Below are 21,676 nucleotides of genomic sequence, written 5' to 3'. Positions count from 1 at the left end.
ATATACCCCCTGAGAGACATTTCTTCTCTGGGATCATATTTGGGATGCTTTAATCCTTTAGGAGTTTTATATTCATGTGATCTCTCCCCAGTTTTGAGGAGGTGGGATGGTCAAAAATGACCTTGAACTTGTTCTGTGACATCAGGTAGAGAAATTCCTGAAACCCTTAAGGACAATGTCATACATAAGCAAAGGTTCTTTCTGCTGATTGTCAAGAGAAAAATATAATTGGGGGTCTGAATTTTGCAGTACCCCCATGGGAAAGGAGGTTTCTGCAAATTGAAGGAAATTAAAATTTTCTACATATCTCCCATCCAAGGCCTGATGTTATTCCTTCCAAGCATGAACTCCATTGCCAGGGGATGCAAGTAAGTGGTCTGTCCATAAAAGCACCCCAGACATAAAGAGCACTTGGGATGCAAAGAATATCAAAATATTTCCCAGTTAATAGTGGTTCTTTTCTCCAGCACAATGATTTAGGAGTAAAGAGAAGGAAAAACCCAACAGGCTTCTTGGCTGAGGCTATTACTGAGATTTAAAATTATAATAACGGGAATCTATTTTTAATAAACTGCTCCAGCAATGTTTATTGCAGTGAAGAGTAACTGTTATGATAACTCAATTTGTGATTATTGTTCTTAAAAGAGAAAAAAAGGAACATTATTATAAAACTCTTTGAACCTCTACAATTATCTTCCATTTTTCTACATTACAGACTCTTTGATGGCACAGTGGGAGGTAGGAAGAGAGAGCATTTCTTTCCAATTTCTGTCCCTTTTTTGAAGGGTGAGGGACTGACTCATTTGTCAACCTCCCAGGTAAACTTGGGGTTACAGTTGTTGAAATTTATGAATATTTATGTGGAAAATTGCCTCAGTTTTGCTCTGCTTAAATGACTCCTTGAGGACCTGATCTTACTAACCAAACTTGTAGTTAATGACAGCTGTGGGGAGGAGAACAATAACACAAATCTCCAACTTCTGGGAGCTCTGATGCTGAGAAAGATGCAATGAAAACAATGAGTTGCCACCATTTTTACAACATGAAGGATTTTAACACAGTGCAGGAGCTAAGAAGACCCCCTTTTGTAAAGGATGTGATTTATCCCACAGCTTTAAAATGCTGCTGTGCTGGTTTTACTGCTTCAATTTTCACTCTTAAGGTGCCTCCTGGGACACATGACCGTTCTGATGGCTTCCTGAAAAATGTCACCATCTACAGTCGGTCACCTTCAAGGTCTGAGAGATCTGTGCATGCACAAAACCTCATGTGCAGGTTTGCATCCATCCCTTCACTTCTGGAAGCTGTTGTTAAGCAGCAATTCCATTCTGCTTGGTTTGTAATGTGATTTTAAAAAAGGGAAAATAGTGGTGGTGGTGTTAATGGTGAAGCATGAATACAAATAATCACAGAATCTCAGAATGGGTTGGGTTGGAAGGGACAATAAATCCCATTTAGTGCCACCCCTGCCATGGCAGGGACACCTCCCACTGTCCCAGGCTGCTCCAACCTGGAACTGAACATTCCAGGGATCCAGGGGCAGCCACAACTGCTCAGGACAATCTGTTCTAATCTTATCTTTTCCCAAAAATCTCCCTGGGTGTTGTAAAGGTCATAAGACAAGGATGTGCGGGACATGCACCAAATGTAGGAATTATTTAAAAAAAATAAAATAAATCTTACTTCCATGTTCCATTTCCTGTAGCTATGACTTTTGAAAACTCGGAGAAACTCCTGAAGTTGGTTTTTGCTGTTGATTGTTTGTTTTGTTGTTGTTGAAGACTGTTTAAAAAAAAATGTCTTCCATATACTTGAAAGTTTTGTCCTGGTGTGAGGACAATGGTGCAGAAAACATTCTTTACCATCAGCTAAAGAATCCTCCTGTCTAGGAGAGCTGGCTGATATTCAAGGATCACCTTCTCCAAGCTCAATGAGCAGAAATTCTCAGGCAAAAAATTCTAGGAGGCCTCTATGGATGAACAAAAAGTTCCTGGCAAAACTCAGACACAGAGAGGGAATACCCAAGAGGGTGAAAGCAGGCAAGAATAACCCAGTGGGAATACAGAGACATTCAGAAACATGGATAGGAAAGGCAAAGCCCAGCTGAAGCTGAATCTGTCCAGGGATGTCAAAGACAACAGGAAAATCTTCTTTAAGTTTAGAGGTGACAACAGGAAGGTCAGGGAAAAATGTGGCCCCACTGCTGAATGGAACCTGACACAGGATATGGAAAAACCCTTCAGGATTCCCAGGTCCAAGAGGTCATGGGCCAGCCTGGAGCAGAGACTGAGCTCTGACAAGGATCAGGTCAGGGAATGCTTAAACAAACTGGATACCTGTAAATCCATGGCTTTGGTGCAATGTGCCTGCAAGTGCTGAGGGAACTGGCAGATGCCAGACTGCCAATAGTCTTTGATTGATCATGGTGATTGGCAGAAGTGCCTCAAGGCTGGAAAAAGCAAATTCCTGTCTTCAAGGACAAAAAAGAGGATGCAGGAACCAAGAATCCTCTCAGCCTCATCTCCATCCTGGAATTCACCAGCAAACTCCATCATTACCTTCTGTGAGTTAAGTTTCAGCTTTGCCATTGGGTGGATTCATTTCCAAATGCCCCATTTATCAAAAGAACTTTTTCTAACAGTCTTTCTTCAGACTGTCTTATAACTGTTGGGAATTCTTTCGAGAAACAAGTAGTACTTACTGCAAACTCTAGAAACTTTACTGCAACCATCAGATGCAACAGGCAGCAATTTGAAAAGGGAGAAATTAAGCAAGGAGGAGGCAGAAGTGATTAAAAGTGACTTTTCCCCAGGAAGATTGAACTGGCTGAGAAGAAAAGCAAAGCACCATGAAAACAGGTAAAAGTTCTCTTGAAAGAAAAGATTTACTTCAAGGAAGAGTAAAGGTGTGCTGAAGCAGCACAGTGATTTATCTCAAATGTTCTCGTTCACTGAAACCAAATAAGTTATTTTATTTCTTTGCCATGTCCTTAAATAGAGAATGACTTTGATTAATTGTATTTGAATTACTAATTACCTCTGGCAAAAAAGTGGTGGGTAAAAGAGGAAAGATGCTCAGTTAGTGTTTCCTCACTGACTTGAAAATTAAAATATTGGTCTGTCTGCTACTGCTGAAAGTTCTTTCTATCCATATGTTTTGTTAAAAACTCTTCATAAAGTGACCTTTAATAATGCATTATTCAATATTTATGGGCCAACATTCAAATTGCCCCACTGGAACCCTCAATTATTCTTTGAAGGTAATGAAGCTAATTATTAATTTTATATTTAATTTCCTTGCTGCAAAGGAAAGCTAAAGCTAATCAAGAAAATAGGAGAAAAAAAAAGCCATTAAAACTAACAGAGCTAAACATGAGTACAAGTCTGTAAATCACTGGAGGGACTCTGTGGTTGTTCCAACCCTGGAAGATTTTTTACTGAAGCACAGGGACCAAATTTTGGTTCTATTTGCCCTCAAGAAAATCAGCTTTATATGGAATATATTAGAATATTTCCAAATACTAAATATGCATAAGTAATGTATTTGGAACATGAAAGGAAAGAGAGCAAGATATTTGTTAAAGAAATGATAAAAAATATCTGTTGACTGCTTGGAAGGAAAGAGTTCAGTTTTGAGTTGCTGTGAATGCAGATGCTTCCCTTCAGCAGAGCAGGGACAAATATTTATCTTAGTTCTTTGGAGTTGGAAATGAAAAGTATTTCTATCTTTATCTATTTCTACAGCTCCTGGGTTTGTGGTTCTACCCTGTGACTACACAGAAATCAGCAATTTCTCCCCCTACTTTATTTCCTACTTCTTTTCCCTCTTATCTATCTGTGTGACACACTAATTTCCTGCCTTGAGTATTTAACTGTCTCTAACTTCTGCTTGGGCTTTTTCTTCCCACTTTTTTCTTTTAGCTTTCCCCAGCCAAATCCCTGATGCTTTCTTTTCAGAGTTCCTGCTTTTGAACGACCCTTCCTGATCCCATTGTCCCCTTTCCATTCCTCTGTCCTCACAACTACTGCTTGTTGTGGTGAACAGTGAACAAAAGACCCTCCATAGATTATTCATTACTCTTTTTCACAGAGGTGAGCACCACTGATTGCCTTCTGTGGATCTGAGTAGCAGCACTCACACTGGCAAATGTATCTACTATGCTGTACTATGCTATAATAAAATAAAATAAAAGAATACAAAATAAAATAAAATGAAATAAAACAAAATAAAATAATACAAAATAAATTATGTTTTCAGAAAGCCTACAAATGTAATTATGCCTTTTTCCCATTTGAATCCTACCTGTGCTTTGTCACATCCTGTATCCTGTAACAAAGACTGACAAATCTTCTGAGATTTTATAACCTGCTTGATCTCAGAGCACCACAAATAATCTGTTTATGCTGTTGGTAGCTAAAGTAGAAACACCATGTTTGTGATCTGGAAATTTGATCGAGACCAAAACTTGCATGTACCTCAAGCACCATCAGTCAGCAAGGAGCTGGAGTCTTAATTTTCTCCTTTATTTTGTTCTCTCCTGATTTAGATATCCCAAGTTTGATATTAGGTGATGTCAGAGAGAGTGGAACAGCTCCAGGACATCACCAGAGGGTTGTTACAAGTCTGACAAGCCCCAAGGCACAAGGGACAAGCATATCTCCTGCAATCTGTCTTTATGAGCAGCTGAGGAGAGCCAACTTTTGCTCCCAAGCATGAAGCACAGCAGTGAGACACGGTTTATCAGAGGCTGGTTTCAGCTGGAGATGGGCAGATGCACCCACATATGGTCTTATTTATCCCAGAAGGGTCAGTGGCCTGATGGCTGCAAGTGTGAGGAGAGGATTTGATGGCTCAGCCTCCTTCTGCTCCTAAATTCTCATATTAGGAATATGCTCACATGTTCCATTAGCTGGAACTGGTGCTTTAGGATTTTAGCTTTTATATTTTTCATATATTTTTAATCCTGCAGTTCTTTAGTGGATAACTCTAAACTCCATACAGAGTGTTGGCTGCTGCTTTCCCATTTTGGTCAGACAACACAATTCCTCTCCAGGCTGGGAATTAAGGGCACCTCACTGCCTCAGGCCCTGAGAGATGGAAACAAAAGTGAGGTGGGGTGGAGCAAATTTGGGGTAAATGACTTAATTACCTGAGGCAGTAATTGGAAGATTAACCCCCCAATATGCAAGAGGACCAGACTTATAAAAGTGTGAAAACCCATGACCCATCACCCATTTTGGGTGTAACCATGGGGGCTTCATCTGCCCAAAATGTACCTGAAGGCCCTTCAATAAATAGAACTGCTTTTTACTGATGCCAGTTTTAGCTTTCATATTTTTCAGATTCTGCACTGCCTTGGTGTGTAACTCTGAACTTCATAGAAAGTGTTACAGGTTCTCCTCCCAGCTCAGTCACACAAATCCTTTTCCAGCCCCAGAACCAAGGACATGCTGCAGCTTCACCCCCAAAAAGTGCAAACAGGGAATTGAGGAGAGAATCTGGGAGGGTGGGACTGCAGAGCCTGGAGCTGAAACTGGACAATGAACCCCAATGTGGGAATGGATCAAAACTTATAAAAAGTGAAAATTCAGGACTTGGGTCCATCTTAGGTCCTTCTTGGGTGCAGCCTTGGCCAGGCTCTTGCACTGCCCAAGGTGAATCCTTTGAAGGCCTTTTAATAAATCCCTGCTTTATTCCTTTAACAGTGTTCTAGGTATCCTCTCTAGGCATCATTACTCCCTCAATTTTGTCTGCCCTCTGTTTCCAGGTAGCCCAAAAGACATCACCACAAACCCCAGTGACATCAGTGCGCAGCTACAGGAGCTACCCACCCTCTCCTTCTTCCCAACCTGGCTGTGGGGTGAAATCCACCCCCAGAGCGCCCAGAAAGTTCTTTGTGCTGCCTCACCTGGGCGATGTGCCTTGGGAACTGCCATGTTCATCACCCTCCCTCCGTCCTGAGGCTTGGGAGGGGACGCTGTGAACCTGCAGATGCCCGACTCGGACGGCGTGCTGGACGTCAGGCTGTCCGTGTAGTCGTTGGTCCCTGCCGTGAGCTGCTCCGAGGAGGTGTCTGAGATGAAGCACTCTGTGATGGTGAACTTGGCGTGCCTCAGCTGCTCTTCCATCTTGGCGTGCTCGTACGCCCTGGCCAGCTCTTCGTAGGTGGAGGAGGCACTTTCTGTGGAGACCATGCTGCTCCTCGCCCGGTCTAAGAGCAATGGGAGACAAAAAACATCTGCACAGGGCTTTTTTGGGAGGAAAGCCATGACATGATATTCCAGAGTAAAGCCCTTGAAGTTAGCAAGGTGATTTAAATGAATCTGCTCCAAGTGTCTGCAAAAGTGTTAGTTTAGTCAGGAACTCGACAATTGAAGATAATCAAAAGTGAAGCCTTATCCTGGGAGCACCTCAGCATTAAATTCATGTTTCTGTTATAAAAAATAACCTTTACTACATGAAAAATATTACTTTTTCAACAAAAAAAATCCCAATTTCTCTCAATCTTAAATGCCTTTCAAACCCACAAACCAGATTTAGCAAAATAAGAAACAGCTTCTTTGCATTATCTTTTTAATGCATCTCAGAAATGTTTCACTGGGGTCACACACAGGTTAGAAAGGAAAGTATTTTTGTCCTGTTTCCATCATACCTATATATATATATTTTTTTTTTTCTTTAAAACACTGGTGCAAAGGTCAAATAGAAAGGTAGTAGCTCTCAGATATTGTCTCTCTAGACACCAGGTAAAACACTAACTCATTTCATTTGGAACAAAGGTCTTCAGAAAGCAATATTTGGCAGCTACAGCCTGCAGTCACTCAGTTGCCTTTTTTCAGTGCTGGGAAGCTAATAGGGGAATTCATACTTGACACACAGGTTATTATGACCTACAAGCTGTTCTTTTCTGCTGATGAGTTTCTGAGAATATCAATATGTCTTTAACAACACTGTTATTGAAGATGTAAATGGCTACTGATACATTAAAAAGCAGTCTGGAAATGCAGGGCTCATTTCTGCAGGGACAGAATGGCTGTACCCACAGTGTTTCTACTCCAGTGGGCTGGAAGAGCAGAGGACTTTGAAAAGTTCCCTGGGCAGAAGTCGTGTTTCATCCCAACATCTGTGCAATTTCAGACATTTTTGGTGATGTTCAATAAACAGGCACAGTGTAACAGCTAATTCATAAAAATGGACCTCTTGCAGCAGCCAGAGGCAAGTGTGTCGTTATTGCAAATCTTTATCTTTTTTACTGTGTGCCTGCACCCCTGCATCTGTTTTCATTGTGCCCAAAGAATGATACTCCTGCCACTTTTAAACACGACCATCCATTATTTAAAATGACAAGTACTTCTGCAAGATGCTGTAACTCGCTTAAGATTTTGAGCTGACCAGAACTTAACAGGGTTTCTTTTGATTTCTTTATTTTGCGTCTTTCCACCCACAGGAAACATCATTCTGTGTTTCACATTTGATTTGCACATCAGACCTCAGTGGTGTCTTCTCACATTTCTGGTCAGCTGGAAACTCCCAGGAGGCAGCAGCTGACCAGTGCCATGGAGCAGTGCATGTGAATGTTGTGGTCATGCAAAGGTCACAGCTTGGTCCATTGAAGTTCAGGACCTGCAGCTCCCCATACCCCATGCTAAGAAGGAAAATATTCCAGAACCTTCCTGTACACCTACTTTAGATTTGGTGAAAGTTTATCCAAGCCCAGGATGAACTTTATGGAACTTCTTGAACTTCATGAGTACAGATTGATCAGGAAATTTCTAAATGCCTCTACTTAGAACATTAGGACTCTGTCACAGCTATGAACTGCTGCCAGGCATTTCTCCTCAGCTCCAAAGCTACTGCTTTGTGAGCCTGGAATTTTTTTGATAAGTGCTAAATTCTGCCAAATATCAGCTGCATCAACCAGCTCCTGAAATCTCAGCTCCAGATTGAAGAAGTGATCAAATGTGCACATTAGCTCAATTGATTCTTGAACACATAATTTGGCTACATATGTTTATTTGAAAGTTTTAAACTTCTGAAGCACTTAAATTAAATGGACTCTACTCTTTTCCCAGAAACCAAGTGGTGTAATAGAGCTGCTTTTTGGCACAAGAAAACCTTTCTTGATCTAAAGCTTGCTATCCCTTACATAAATCACCGTGAGCTCAAAGGTAGACACAGAGTAGAAAAGTAGGCTTGTTAAAATATAGATTATAGAGTCTGTTTACATAATTGAATGTAGTTTATCTACTAAACCACACAGTAAATTTAATTTCTGCCCTTTGCCACACATATTGGAAAACATCCTTGGGTGACAAGAGGTTGGAACACATCCAAATGCACCTGATATCTGGAGCATCTACACAAAGGTTTTCTGAGAGGACATTTTCTATTTATATTTAGATTTGTGCATTTAATAATCTTAAAAATTTATGATAATTCTACCTGAATGTTTTCAGCTGGCTGGAGGTATTTAGTGACTGCCATTACCCCATGGAGACAACACTGGGGTTTAAGAGGGTGAATTATGAAAAGTTGAGAACTCCAGGCTGTAAATTACTAAATATGAGTGAAGTCAGATATTTAATCTTATACAGAACACAAACCAGTCATACTGGTTTTTATGGTGACAGGCCACTCACATCATGAACACCTTTCTCCTAAAATCAGGACAGATAGTTGGAGCAGTGCGAAAAGAGCTTCCTCTTTTCTGAGGAAGCCTGGATTCACTTTGGTCAGACTTCTGTTTGAGTAACATTTTACATTTCTTCTTTTTTAAATTTTATTAGATATATTTCATGGTTGTTACTCATTTATTTGCCTTTTTTGGTTGATTTTTCAGCATAGGACAGTGGAGAAAGCATTTTTTTTCCAGCTCCAGTTGCATTTCTGATGTGAAGGCAACAAGAAGAGATGAGGACTGCAGGCAGAATATATATTCAGTGTCTCCCCACTTGTCATCTAGAGGAATAAACCCGATGCTGTTTCTCAGGAAAACCCTGGTCAGATGCTGCAGAACTCAGTGCTAAGACTGGATTTTTATTTTTGGTTTGGACTTTAATTCCAGAGGTTTTTTGGTTTTTTTTTTTCCACTGCTAATGAACATATTACATGAACGGGAAAATAAAAATACTGACCTGAAGGTTATTCAGATCCTAAAACCATTCCAAATATAACTCAAGGATATTCTTGCTGACTAATATTGTCCATTCCTAGTCAAATTCTCCTAGTTTTGCTTTTTGTTTTGGGAAGCTGCAGGAAAATTTACCACCTTGTCTTTTAAAGGAAGGATGTCTTTCAAAGGACATGTGTGGAATTGATTTACCAAAATATGAGTATTGGTCTAATACTGATACTCAACTGTGACAGACAAAAGACTCTCTAACAATTTAAAGTTAGTGAGTGAATGTTTATTCAGTGCTGGGCAGCAGTGTGAGGTAACCCTCTAATACACACTGCAAAATTACAGGTGGTCACAGAGTCTATTTATTGACAAAAGGTTCAAACAAATACATATTGATAACACCAGCCCCTCCCATCCCTGCTTCCCATGGTAATTAGCTGGAATGGCAATTAAGCAGCGTGGTTGGCTTCTTGAATTAAGTCTGGGCTCGTTTTTGTGGGGAGGAGTCTCAAAAGGAGGAAGTAAGGCGAGTCTTCCTCTCCCTGACCTTTTCTATTAATGACAATACAAATGGCTTTTGGGGCCACTCCAGTTTTGCAGAGAATGAGTTTCTGGTTGCAATTGTTTGTGTTCTTTGGACCTACCCACTAGTTTCATCCTTTCTCATCGCAAACACAGCTAAGCAAACATAAATTGAAGGCAATCAATTATTTAAGTTTCAGGTAACTATCTCAAGCCCAGTTTCTTCTAACTTTTAACTAAAATCCTAATTTCTTCAAGATTAGTGTTTCAGAAAGAGGAACCATATATTTGTCACCCTTATCCCTACAAGCATTTGTGGCACTCCTCATAAATAACCTACAGAAAAACCACCCTGGCAAGGGAAGAACAGCAACACCTGGGCTCCAAAAAGGAGGGAGGAGGATTCCTGCAGGGAGCCCAGCCCATACCTGTGTCCTGCGAGGGGCTGACGCTGTAGCTGTCACTCTCCTTGTCCACTGATCCTGCTGGCCTGGGCGTGGGCAGCCTCCAGTCCGTGGTGAGGGTGTGGGCTGATATGGTGGGGTGGGGTCTGTTGAGGGTCCACTGGCTGGCGTAGCGGTTGCGCGCGGTGGGTCCGGTTTTGGCACTCCTCCTCGTGGTGGGATCTGCGAGGGAGGGCACAGAGGGGTTGGGAACAAGCCAGCCCAGAATCACAGAGTGCTAGAATGGCCTGAGCTGGAGGGGAACAGTGTAGGAGGTGATGGTGGGCAGGATGGTCAGGACAGATGGAGAGATCTCTAAAGCCAGGTCTTGGAAATTGGGTTTATTGTAAAAGGGCGTGGGTGGAAGGAGCTGCCAGCCACAGCTCAGAGCAGGGCAGTGAGAGGATAAGGAGTAATAGAGCAAGGGGTAAGAGAAAGAAGTAAGAGAGCTCAGAGAGCGAAGTTCCCGTTACAATACAATAAATCTTCTGTGTTGAATATTCTAATTTTTACTAACCAATCTAATACAAGGTACAAATCCTATAGCATTTGCATACAGCCTGTAAGAATCATTACATTACTGTACTGTGTTACACTTTAAACCCTAAAAACTTCTCTTTGTACTTCTTCTGCCAGGCTGGCAGGGTCTTCTCTGACCCTTGGACTGTCTGCAAGCAGAAGGAATTGTTCAATCAAAAGCGGATTACTTTCAGCTGGCCATTCTATTGTTTTCTAGTTATTTAGTAACTAAGGTTTGGTATCTCAAAGATGGCTTTCATTTCAATCTCGCTTATAGTTTCCATGTTCTCAAAATCTTTTGCCAGGCAATCACATTTATAAGGTTTTCCTGTTTCATCCTCCCCATCAGACCCACAGGGATCACCTAGTCCCTGCTCAGCCCCTCCAATAATCCCAGCCTGGGCATTCCTGGCAGTGCTGTCCAAACGCTCCTGGAGCTCTGGCAGCCCCAGGGCTGTGAGCATTCATCCAACCACCTCTATCAACCACTATCTTTTCCTGATATCCTCCCCTGACAGCTCCAGCCATTTCCTTGTGTCCTGTCCCTGGTCATCAGAGAGATCAGTGCCTGCCCCTTCACTTCCCCCTTCCAGAAATCATGCTTGTTAAAAAAATCCAAACTTAAGACATTCTTTTTTGAAGAAAAAATCCTAACAGTGTTAATGCTGATCATTACCAAACTGCTGATGCTTTTCTAGAATTGCTCTCTTTCTAATGAAACTACATTTTATCAAGGGTGGAACTGAAGAGCTGAAGGACCCATCATTCTTCCATTGACACATTCATTATCCCTTTACTCCAAGACAAGCACCAAAACCACTCAGAGAACTGAAAGAGCACAAGGCAAGTAGATCTGGTCAGGGATTTCACACCACACCTCAAGTGAAGTGAAATATCAGCATAGATGTGCCCTCAGAAGTACCAGGTACCTGTTGTCAGTTTTTAAATAGATGTGCTCAGAAATGTGGGGTTATAATTTCCTATTCTGGACATACTGTTATTATATTACAGTATTGATCAGGTTTCCTATTTTAACAAGTGGCCAAGACATAAAACATAAGCTGTAATTGTGCCATCAGAGTTTCAGTGGGAACAGGTTCATAAAGATTTGACTGCTTTGGAACAATTAGTAAATTAATACAATTTCTCAAACTTTAAAAATCATCTGCCACTGGTTTAAGGTCAGCAATGTTGTACTTTTAAAATTAACTTATACATAATATAGTGACCAAGATTGCAAAAGCAAACTGTGTGCCAAAATTGACCTCCTTGAACTTATTAATAAAGAGCTCTGCCCTAAAAGTGCTCTAACAAAGCAAGGGAAGGAGAAAAAAATAATTATGTGGCAAACAGAGAGTGACTACATCAGCACTGAAGGATTTCTCTTCAAAGCTTCTGAAAGAATATCACTAACAATAGAAAGGGTATTAGAAGTGAAAAATTCAAATCTATTCAAAATGTTCTTTGACATTCAAATGGTGAAGTTGTCAGTCTTTGAGGTGAAAGACTTTAGCAGAAGAAATTCAAAGAAAAAGCAATACCCAGATAATGACTCTGAGCACTGATTCTGCCTAAGCATTCCCAGTGAGAATTTGTATTCTGCTGCTTCAAAGAAACAAGGTTTTTATTTACAAATAATGGCCTGATCCTTCTCCCTTTTTTCCCCTACAGCAGTGGAAAAATTAGAACCCAGTGCCATTGATAATTGATCCTCTGGGCAACGCAGCACAGAGCTGCCTCACATGGACAGCATCCAAATCCGTGCTCAGTGAGGTGCAAACCAACACTTGGGAATGTGGCACGTGGCTCTGGTGTGGCCAGGAGTGAGCCTCATTCGAGGGAGAACGTGGGGAGCAGGAGGAGAGTGCTGGTGGGAACACTGGAGAAGAGAAGGCTTGGGAGAATGCCATCAGTGTACAGAAATACCTGAAGGGCAGGAGGATGAGAGCCAAGTTTCTGTCAGTGGTGCCCAGTGAGAAGACCAGGGGCCATGGCCACAAGGAGAAACATGGGAGCTTTGTCCTGGGCATCAGGGAACACTTTGATGTGAGGGACACTGAGCCCTGGCCCAGGCTGCCCACACATCCAGAATTCACCTGGGCATGTTCCTGAGCCAGCAGCCAGCCCTTGCTGACCCTGCTGCAAGCAGAGGGGCTGGACTGACCAGTGCCCAGATGTCCCTCAGCCTCTGATCCTGTGACTTGGGAGGATCTGGTCAATGGGAATGAGCTGGGAGAGCTGGGAGAGCTCAGCCCTCGTCCTGATGAGCAGGAGCTGTGCTCCAGCCCCCATGTGAGGGGCTGTGCAGCACAGGCACAGCACTTCCAGGGCTGCCAGAGGGCTGGAAACACAGCTGGTGCCCTGGTTATGCTGCCAAACACAACTGGAGAGAGCTGAGGTCACCAAGGCACAGGTTCACAGAGCATGTCTTTCATAAATAAATAAATAAGGACGAGAGAAGAACTTCAAAGATGCTGTAAAGGAATTTTTGTCACCCAGTGGATGAGTGGGCTCAGACAGGAGGGTCCATAACCTCTGTGCCACCCAGCTGGGCTCTGCTCTCCTCTTGACAGCACAAGTGGTGGCTCTAGACAAAATCCCATCACCCAGCCTGCAGCAAAGCTGGATTAGTGCCTTAAATCCAGAGAACATTACCTGCAAGTCTTTGACCCAGCCCTGTGCACTGCTGCAATCAGATCTGTACTGCTTAATAAAAGTGCTGGTGGATTTTTATTTCCAAGCAGGGCTGGACACAGATCATATTCTTACACATGAGTTAAATCCACATTTAATTTGAAGGAATTCTCTCCCTGGCTGCAGGAATAAAGCACAGAACTGCACACAAAGAGGCATTAGTAAGGAAGGTGCTATGAAGTTCTGTGGGATGACACAGGCATGAGGTTTTGGGGTGATGCCTCTTTCCTTATCAGAAAATCTAGTCCTTGAGGAATGACCTGAAAAAAGATGAAAGAGCTAAGAAAGCCCAAGCCAGGACTAGAACACCTATTATTTAGAATATTGTGGTTGGAATGGATTTTTCAAATAATCTGCATTCTAGCAACTGAGCTTCACCACACTCAACAAGTAAATTCTGAAACGATCAAGGGACAGAAATAATCCAAGAGATTTCAGAAATTGCACACTGCATTGAACTACATATTGGTAACATTTCTAACTCAAAACCAATCATTCAACCTAGTACATATTTTTTTTACCCATTTACATAGATATGGAACATATTCATGAGAAGAATGAGAAGAATGGATGGCATCAGTATATTAATTTATGATAGTATTTTAATCATGAGAAGAATAACTTGGTGTGAATATATTTGGGAAAAGTAATTTACCATAATAACTAAAGCCAGAAATGTAACTTTTTCAGAAAAAGTAATAATGAGAATTGCTTTTTTTTTGCCTGATGGAGAGGTAGGAGGAAAGCTGGTTTTGAAATACAATAAAGATTGATCACAGAGGGGAAAAAAAAAGTATATTAGACACTAAAAGCCATTAAGGTAATTTACCCAATAAATTCTGGAAATTAAAATCCAGCATGCATTTGGCTTAATGAAGGCCAGGTATGAATTATTTCAAATTACACCTCCATTTCAGATGCATATGCAATTTTCCCCATATTGAATCACAAGTGCAATAGCTTAAGAAATGTCCTCTGCTGACCTAAATAAATTTCTCCCCACTCTCACACACAAGGATGAGGATGCAAATTCAGGAGCAGAGTATTTCTTTTGTTACAGCTTTCTCCTCTCTAAAAAAAATTTTGTTTGCTGATGTGCTTACTTGTTCCTGGCCGGGCATCAGAGACATCCACCAGTGGCCCTGTGGCTTGTGACACAGACTGGTAATGGACAGTGTGGGTGACAGTCAGGGACTTCTGCTTGGACGTCTCTCCAAAGTCAGCATCAGTGAGCAGAACCGTGGATCTGTCGTCTGCAAGTGGAAAAATGAGCAGACCATGAGTAGAGAATGTTGGCTTTGCCTTCTCTGCAGTGAGTCCCCCAGGCAGAGGCTGCTCCCTGCTCTCTGCAGGGCTGAGGTGGCTCTGAAGGGAGGGAGCCTCTGGGTTTAAACTCAAAGCCCACCTAAAAATAAAAAATAACTTTCATTTTTCCTGGTGATTCCACCTTAGAGACATGGGGCAAACTGTTAAACATCCTCACACAGAGCTGATTTGTGTGCAGTCATTTGTGGCCCCAATTCCTTCCTTCCCATGCTTTGAACACTGCCCTCTTCCCCTTTGCTTTCAGAGAGCTCAGATCGCTTTTTCAACAACATATTCCATTTATTTCTCTTTATTAGCATGATTAGCAATGTCCTCAGTGAAACCATCCCATCTTCCCAACAGGAGGCCATTAGGGGTGTTGCTAACCAACCCTCCCTCCCCTTTTTCTGCAGACAGAATGTGGCAGAAGGGATGACCCTGACTCAGGACTTTTTTTTCCAGCAGTTTCAAATATAGGTGTGAGGTTAAGCCTGAGCTTGGGAAGGAAGAAAAAGGTGAATACTTTAGAAGGTTCTACTTCTATTTCTTTCCTGAGGGGTAGGATATATTCACCAAATTTCTACACAGACCTTGATCACTGCAGTGCTATACAGCACTTCCTTCTCTAAATTATTATTATTTTTTTCAGTTGTGATCTCTGTATCGTGTTTTTTTTTTCTCCAAAGAGGAATCTGGTCGACTTGATCATGGATTGTTTAACAGCAATAAATCTTTTACTGCCTTTATGCTTGCAGAACAACTATTTGGTGTGGTATCAGACTTTTTTCTGCATTCTTACAGTATTTTTATCCATTCAGAATTGCAATAAAAGCCTCAAGGATTTCCTGCTGTGCTGTGCTATATAGTTTTATAATGTGACTTCTGGGCATTTACTGGTCAGCAGAGGCTGATCCGCTTCTTCTAAACATTCCTGGGTTTTGTTTTGGATTTTGTTTTTTTTTTAACTTGACAAGACACCATTAGAGTGAACAGTCCTGCACTACTATAACACAACTCACATTTTTTACCCAAAGAAGGCTATAAATAGAACAACATTAGGAATCAAACCACTCTGTCTCTGGCAAAGGATGAGCTCTTGTTCAGGTTGGGAATAAAGCCTCTTGGCAGCAAACTCTGTCAAACCCTGCCAAAATCCCTGCTTGCTCTGGGTGGAAAGCTGCCTCTTACCAGGGCCCTGAGCACATTGCTGCAGTTCAGGCTCTAAGAGTATTTTCACTCTAACCCCCCCACTGCTCAGCAGCTGCCACTCAAAAGTTAAAGCTGTCTTTAGGATGAAGCCTGGCACAAAGGGCAGACTTTGGGAAGCTCAAATCATGATTTTAAGAAGTCTGTAGGTCTCCTTTCCAAACCTGGGCATGGACAGAGATGCTGCTCTCAGCTTGCTGGTTTTCCTCTCTGGCCACACCATCCCTGGATGCTGTTACATTGTCAGCTTCTTTTATACAGATTTTTACCCCAAAAATGTAAAATTAGAAGTCTAACAAGGCCAATCAGGAGTGTCTCACCCCACTATGTGCTCATAGAGTCACAACAGTCTGCACTTCTATTCTGGGTTTTCAGATATTTTTTAATTATTTGGGAGAAAAAAAACCCAACACCAAACAATTCTATTTCTTGTGACAGTTCAGTTAAGTATCAGCCCTGTGAGAAATGTTGTTTTCTGCTGTGTCAAACAGTTTAGATTTGAATTTTGCATGGATACACAGAAGCTGAAAACTGATCAAAATGTTGAAATATCATGTGCTATGAACAGGTGGATACAATATGCAATGTGTAAGTTTTAAAAGCTGGCTGTAGCAAATCTTCAGATACTGAGAGTGCAGTTTCAGAATTACATTTTCTCTTTAAGTAATGTCAGTGATCCAACTGCCTGGTCAAAGCCAAATGAGAGATCAGTATGAAAATCATAAAACTGCCAGTCCTCAATTACATTTTCCTCAAGAAACTCTTTCCAACAGTTTCATTTTCCTAATGTCCTGCATTATTTTAGATCCTATACTGAGATTACTTTTACTGGGAAATTACTCAAAGGGGAGGAAAAAAAACCCAATCTAGTTTGGTTTTCAAATGACTTTGTAGTTCTTTTCTCTTGATGTGTGCAGCAGGGAAAAGGTGTGGATTAAAGGGATTCCACCTGAAAGATCCTGTTATATTAACCAGAGAGAAAAAAACTCTGATTTACCAATGGTCTCCATGGTGTCCCTCTCCTCTATCAGCAGCTGTGCTCTGGGAATGTCTATGTGCATCCTCAGTGTTTGCTGCTGCTTATTAAGGGTGTCTGATGTCCTGGTGTTCTTGCTGAAAACAAAAGAGAAGTGAACACATAAACATTCAGCTTCAATGAAAAGATATTTGCAAACTTCCTCGTTTTCAATCTGTCCAGCTCAAGAAAACCCAGTGTAACCACAATCAGCAAAAACCACTCATACATCTGATTTTGCCCTCTTCAGAAGGAGTGCATGGTATTAATTGATGCACTTAATGAATGCACAGTGTGGAGGGATGTGGTCTATCCTCCATCAGCAGGAATCTGAGAATTTCACACAGTTTTCTTCAAGTGTTGTCATAAAGAAATGAATAAAAGCACTTTGGAAGATGGACCTTTCACTCCTCATGAATCTGAGTGAAGCAACACACAGCTGATCAAACAGGTTGGTGGGAAAATGATGTCTTGAGTAATTTCTAATTGTTTTTTTATCTTTTCATTATTTTTAATTAGCTAAGTTCCAAATATCACTTTGACTGATAAATGAAAAAGCAAATTAATAACTAGGAGTACTATTAATAGATTGCATAAAATAAATAAAGGCTTTAGTCCCATCGATGTTCCAAGACAAGAATTGCAAATCTTGTTTACATTTGTGGATTATGTCTAATTGATTGATGCAATAATCTAAAAAAGAACATAAACCAATTATTTTATCATCATGCAAATTGAAACAATTTCATTTTGAAGTTTGTGTACCAGAAAATGACTTCTTAAATGAGCTGTCTACCAAAAGCAAATGAAAATGGATGGCAAAACCAAGTGCCACAGTCATTTCTAGCACAGAGCTTGCACCCAAGAAACCTTCAGATTGCACTGAAAACCCAGGAACATTTTGCCCTTTTAGATGTAATTACTCTCTGGATGAAATGAAATATTTGCAAATACTTCACACAGGGAGGCTGAGGAGAGTTGAGACAAATCAGCCAGCAGTGTGATCCAGGTGCTCAGGCTCCAAGGAGCTGCAAGAGCCAAGTGGAAGCTAATTTTCTAGTGTAAAATAGCTGCAGATCACTCAGTTTAATTCGCTTTGGCAGAGAATTGCTGTTGTTAAAGGATCAGCAGAGGACTGTTAAAGTGATGAGCCCAGTTCTTCTGTGAGTAAGAAAAATTAATGCACGTGTGATGAGCTCACATCTCCAGGAAATTGGTGTTAACTTCTGCTGTGTCTCCACATCAGCAAGACCTGATTAGCTCAGGTTTGGGGGTTCTCCTGAAGGAATTTTCCAGCCATGTGGGCAGTGGTTCTGCTCCAAATGCACAGGTGAGATCCACAAGGCACATGGGAGCACCTCTCTGATTTTCACCTCCTGCCTTTCCTTGCTGTTGTGGTCCCCAGCATTAACAGCATCTACACATCCCAAATTTCATGTCTTTCTCCTGGGTGATTAGGTGGGGCTGTTCCCTGCCTTCAAACAGGCCACCACTGGTGCCTCATTCAATCATCATGGAAGCAAAATATCAGGAGAGCCTTCCAGGGGCTTCCAGATTTTTCTCAACATATAATCAGGTGAGAATGGTCATCACAGGCTCTTACTAAGCACATAAATTTTCAAAGACAGTCAGTATTGTCAAATGCAGGTAAATTCCACACTGGTGTTCTCCAAATCTCTGCATGGAGTGGATGCCATTCAAATTGCTGAAATGTTAAGAGAAGCAGACAGTAATATTTTATCTGCATGCCAAATGTGCTTGGATACAGGCCCTTGGAAAGTTGGAAAGCTCTGGGCTTGCCCAGGGTCATAGAGCAAACACAGAACACCTCTTCCAGTGCCTCAGTGCCCTCTGAGTAAAGAACTTTTCCTCATATTTAATCGAAACCTTCCCTTTTTCAGTTTAGATAAACTAATTTTTTTTTGATGTCCAGTTTCAATAATCCACTAGTTACAGGACACACAGAGTCAGATGCACCTGGAATCTGTGCAGTACATACTGAGCCTGGGAAATGCATCACTGCACCCCTCTGCATTCACTGGGGATGCAGGAGACAAAGGGATGGGAGCAGACTCCTGCTCAGAGAATGCAGATCCCAAAATGTCAGAGCCAGAGCCTCTTCAGCAGGATGAATGCTCTGCATTTCCATCATCAGAAAGAACTCAACCAACACAGGAAGCATTGTTAGCACCACAGGGAGCAGGAGCAGAGTTTTCCCCAGATTTGCAGTTTTACCGCTCACCTGACGAGCGAGAATTCCCAATCCCAACCTTGGCTCCAGGGATAACTTAATGCAAAATATGTGGGATGTCTTTCAAGCCAGAACTGGAACCTAGGCCTCCCTATATTCAGGAATGTTCCCTGCTATTCCTGAGAGTTATTCCTTGGTTTGTGGGCTGTCTCTCCTCCTCCTTGCTGATCTAATTAATTCCCCTGCATGCAGCAGTGACATGGGGTGTCCAAACACAGCACAGGCACTTGGCAGAAGCAAGGGGGTTGGTAATGATTAGGATGCTCTCTCATTCTGGTTAAATGAATTTTGAATTCTTTTTTTGCAGATCACAACAGCTCAGCGTTCAAGTTATAAAAACCTAAATTTCCAACAGCAATGAAGTGCCTCTAGGGCTTGGAAGCAGGGCAAAGTGTTTTAAAGTTTCAGTTTTGAAGCTTGGTTAGAAGTATTTCCTAAACTGAATTCAGCCAAAAATATTGTAATGGTCTGGTGGATGAGGAGTCCAATGATTAATCCTTAAAGGGATAACATGTATCTATAATTTTTTTTTAATATTTACAGACATAAAATTTCCAAACATAACCATATGCTTTTCCTCACTTATCAGACCTTGTAAAGATCTGTGTATAACAGAATTAATTCCATCTAGTTCAAAGAATCTCTGAGCTCCAAATCTTCAGGCACTGGAGCCTGTCAGGAGGCTGAGTCACAGAGTCACAGAATCATGTCTTGGGTTGGAAAAGACCTAAAGATCATCTCATTCCACCCTGCCATGGGCAGGGATACCTCCCACTGTCCCAGGTGGCTCCAAGCCCTGTCCAGCCTGGCCTTGGGCACTGCCAGGGATGAGGAGTCCACAACTTCTCTGGACAACATGTTCCAGTGCCTCATTGCCCTCTGAGTAAAGAATTTCATCCTAATATTTAATCTAAACCTGCTTTTTTTCAATTTAAACCTGTCACTATCTGCCCATTTTAAAAGCCCCTCTCCTTTTCCTAAGCTCCTTCCAGGGATTGAAATTCTTCAATGAGATCTCCCCAAAGATTTCTCCATTCTGAAGGATCCCAGCTCTCTCAGTATTTTCCTGTATTCTTTTGCTCAACTAAAGTTCCTGCTTTTGTCACTATTCAAAACAGATATTTGGGCAGGTGGTACTTTGGTCTGAGTACAGCTTTTATGTTGAGTCTGGGAATAAAAAGGACTTTTTTATCATGTACAGAGCAAGTACATTGCATAGGGGACTTTGAAAGAGTCCACAGTTTGTTGTAAAAACATATGGGAAACTAAATCTTGTAAATAGTCAGAATATTTGGGGATAAAAGATTCTTCACCTCGTGTTCAAAATTTTAAAATTCAGTGAATTGCTAAAATGATTCAGAGTGAGCTGTTACAAAGAGCATGGCTGGACTGGTGCTTTCACCCAAAAGAAACATTAAAAAGCTGTGTTTATCCAGCAGCAGGGGTTTTTATTTGTGAGTTTGAGGTATCAACAATGAGTTGTGCAGCTCCTATTAAACTGATTTATCCTCCTCCACAGACATTTGACTTACACAGCCAAAGCCAGTGACTCTCAAAGCAAAGACTAAAGCTCCATTTTTAATCTGCTTTACACACACTCATGAAAATCTCCTCAAAGGGAAAGATACACAAAGCTCTCTCCAGGCCTCCAAGCATGGAATCATCTTCCCTGCCCTCTCTCCAAATATCCCCTTTCTTGATATTTTTATCACAGCAGATTTTGGTAAAATCTCAAAAATAAAAAATATCAGGAGCTTTATCATACATGACTTTTGCTTTGGAGAGGGCTTATTATCCTTTGATATCCACATGTTACATCTTCAGGAACATCAGGTGTTTGTGGGTAGCTCAGGTTTTGGTTGAAGGTATTTCACAGATTTGTCACAAATGAGAGTTCCCAGTTCTGGCATGTCTGCAAATGAAAGCCTATATCCCCTAATTCCTCTGAAGTCCTGATCTAACAGCCATTTGCCTTTGTTCAAAATTTTAGAAAAGAAATGTAAAATATGCTTATGCGATAAAGCCAAGATTATTTGTTAATAAATTAGGATGAGAGGAGCTGGTTTGATGGTCATGTTTCAATGCTGGTGGAAGGAAAAGCCAAATAAATGATGGCAGGTGAGTGACCTGGAAAAACAGCTCTGAACTAAGGACTGAGAGGGGACCTGGCTGCTCTCTGAGTACATCAGGTAGGGAGGAAAATAATCCTTAATTTGGTAACCATCAGCAAAGGAAAAATGGGTAAAACCTGGGTATTTCTGCTGGAAGTTTGGTGAGGTTTTCTAAGTGTCAGAGGAGTGAGGCTCTGGAATGGCCTTGCAGAAGTGGTGCCAAGGCTTGTGAAGCCAGCCAGGGTCAGGGCAGAGCGTTACCAGCTCTGCAGAGGGGCTGAGGGGCTGAAATCTCCATCCAGGGGTTTTTCAGCTGATCCCTGCTGGGTTTCTTCTTCACTTGCTGCGTGTGCTAATCTGTGCTGTCTCCTGTGGCACCAGAAACCACCAGGGCAAACGTTCCTGAAGCTGCTGAATCCCACAATTTGCTGCCATGGGCAGCCAGGGAGGGGATGACCTGAACAGCATGACCAGTCCTGTTAACATCAC

General features: G+C 41.6%; 1 protein-coding gene across 1 annotated transcript in view; it reads right to left on the bottom strand.

The window, feature by feature from the left end:
• LOC117010994 (Down syndrome cell adhesion molecule homolog) overlaps positions 1 to 21,676 on the bottom strand; it is a 114,350-nt gene that overhangs the window by 13,546 nt on the left and 79,128 nt on the right. Inside the window, exons 18-21 of the mRNA XM_033086197.2 lie at positions 16,808 to 16,923; positions 14,403 to 14,552; positions 10,072 to 10,269; positions 5,909 to 6,211 (exon numbers count right to left, since the gene is read on the bottom strand). Coding sequence (XP_032942088.2) covers positions 5,909 to 6,211; positions 10,072 to 10,269; positions 14,403 to 14,552; positions 16,808 to 16,923 — 767 coding nt within the window. The remainder of the gene's footprint in view (positions 1 to 5,908; positions 6,212 to 10,071; positions 10,270 to 14,402; positions 14,553 to 16,807; positions 16,924 to 21,676) is intronic.

The sequence above is a fragment of the Catharus ustulatus genome, chromosome 2, assembly GCF_009819885.2.
Source record: "Catharus ustulatus isolate bCatUst1 chromosome 2, bCatUst1.pri.v2, whole genome shotgun sequence".
Lineage (NCBI taxonomy): Eukaryota > Metazoa > Chordata > Aves > Passeriformes > Turdidae > Catharus > Catharus ustulatus.
Note: the sequence above shows the minus strand (reverse complement) of the source record. Positions and strands in the feature narration are given on the sequence as shown.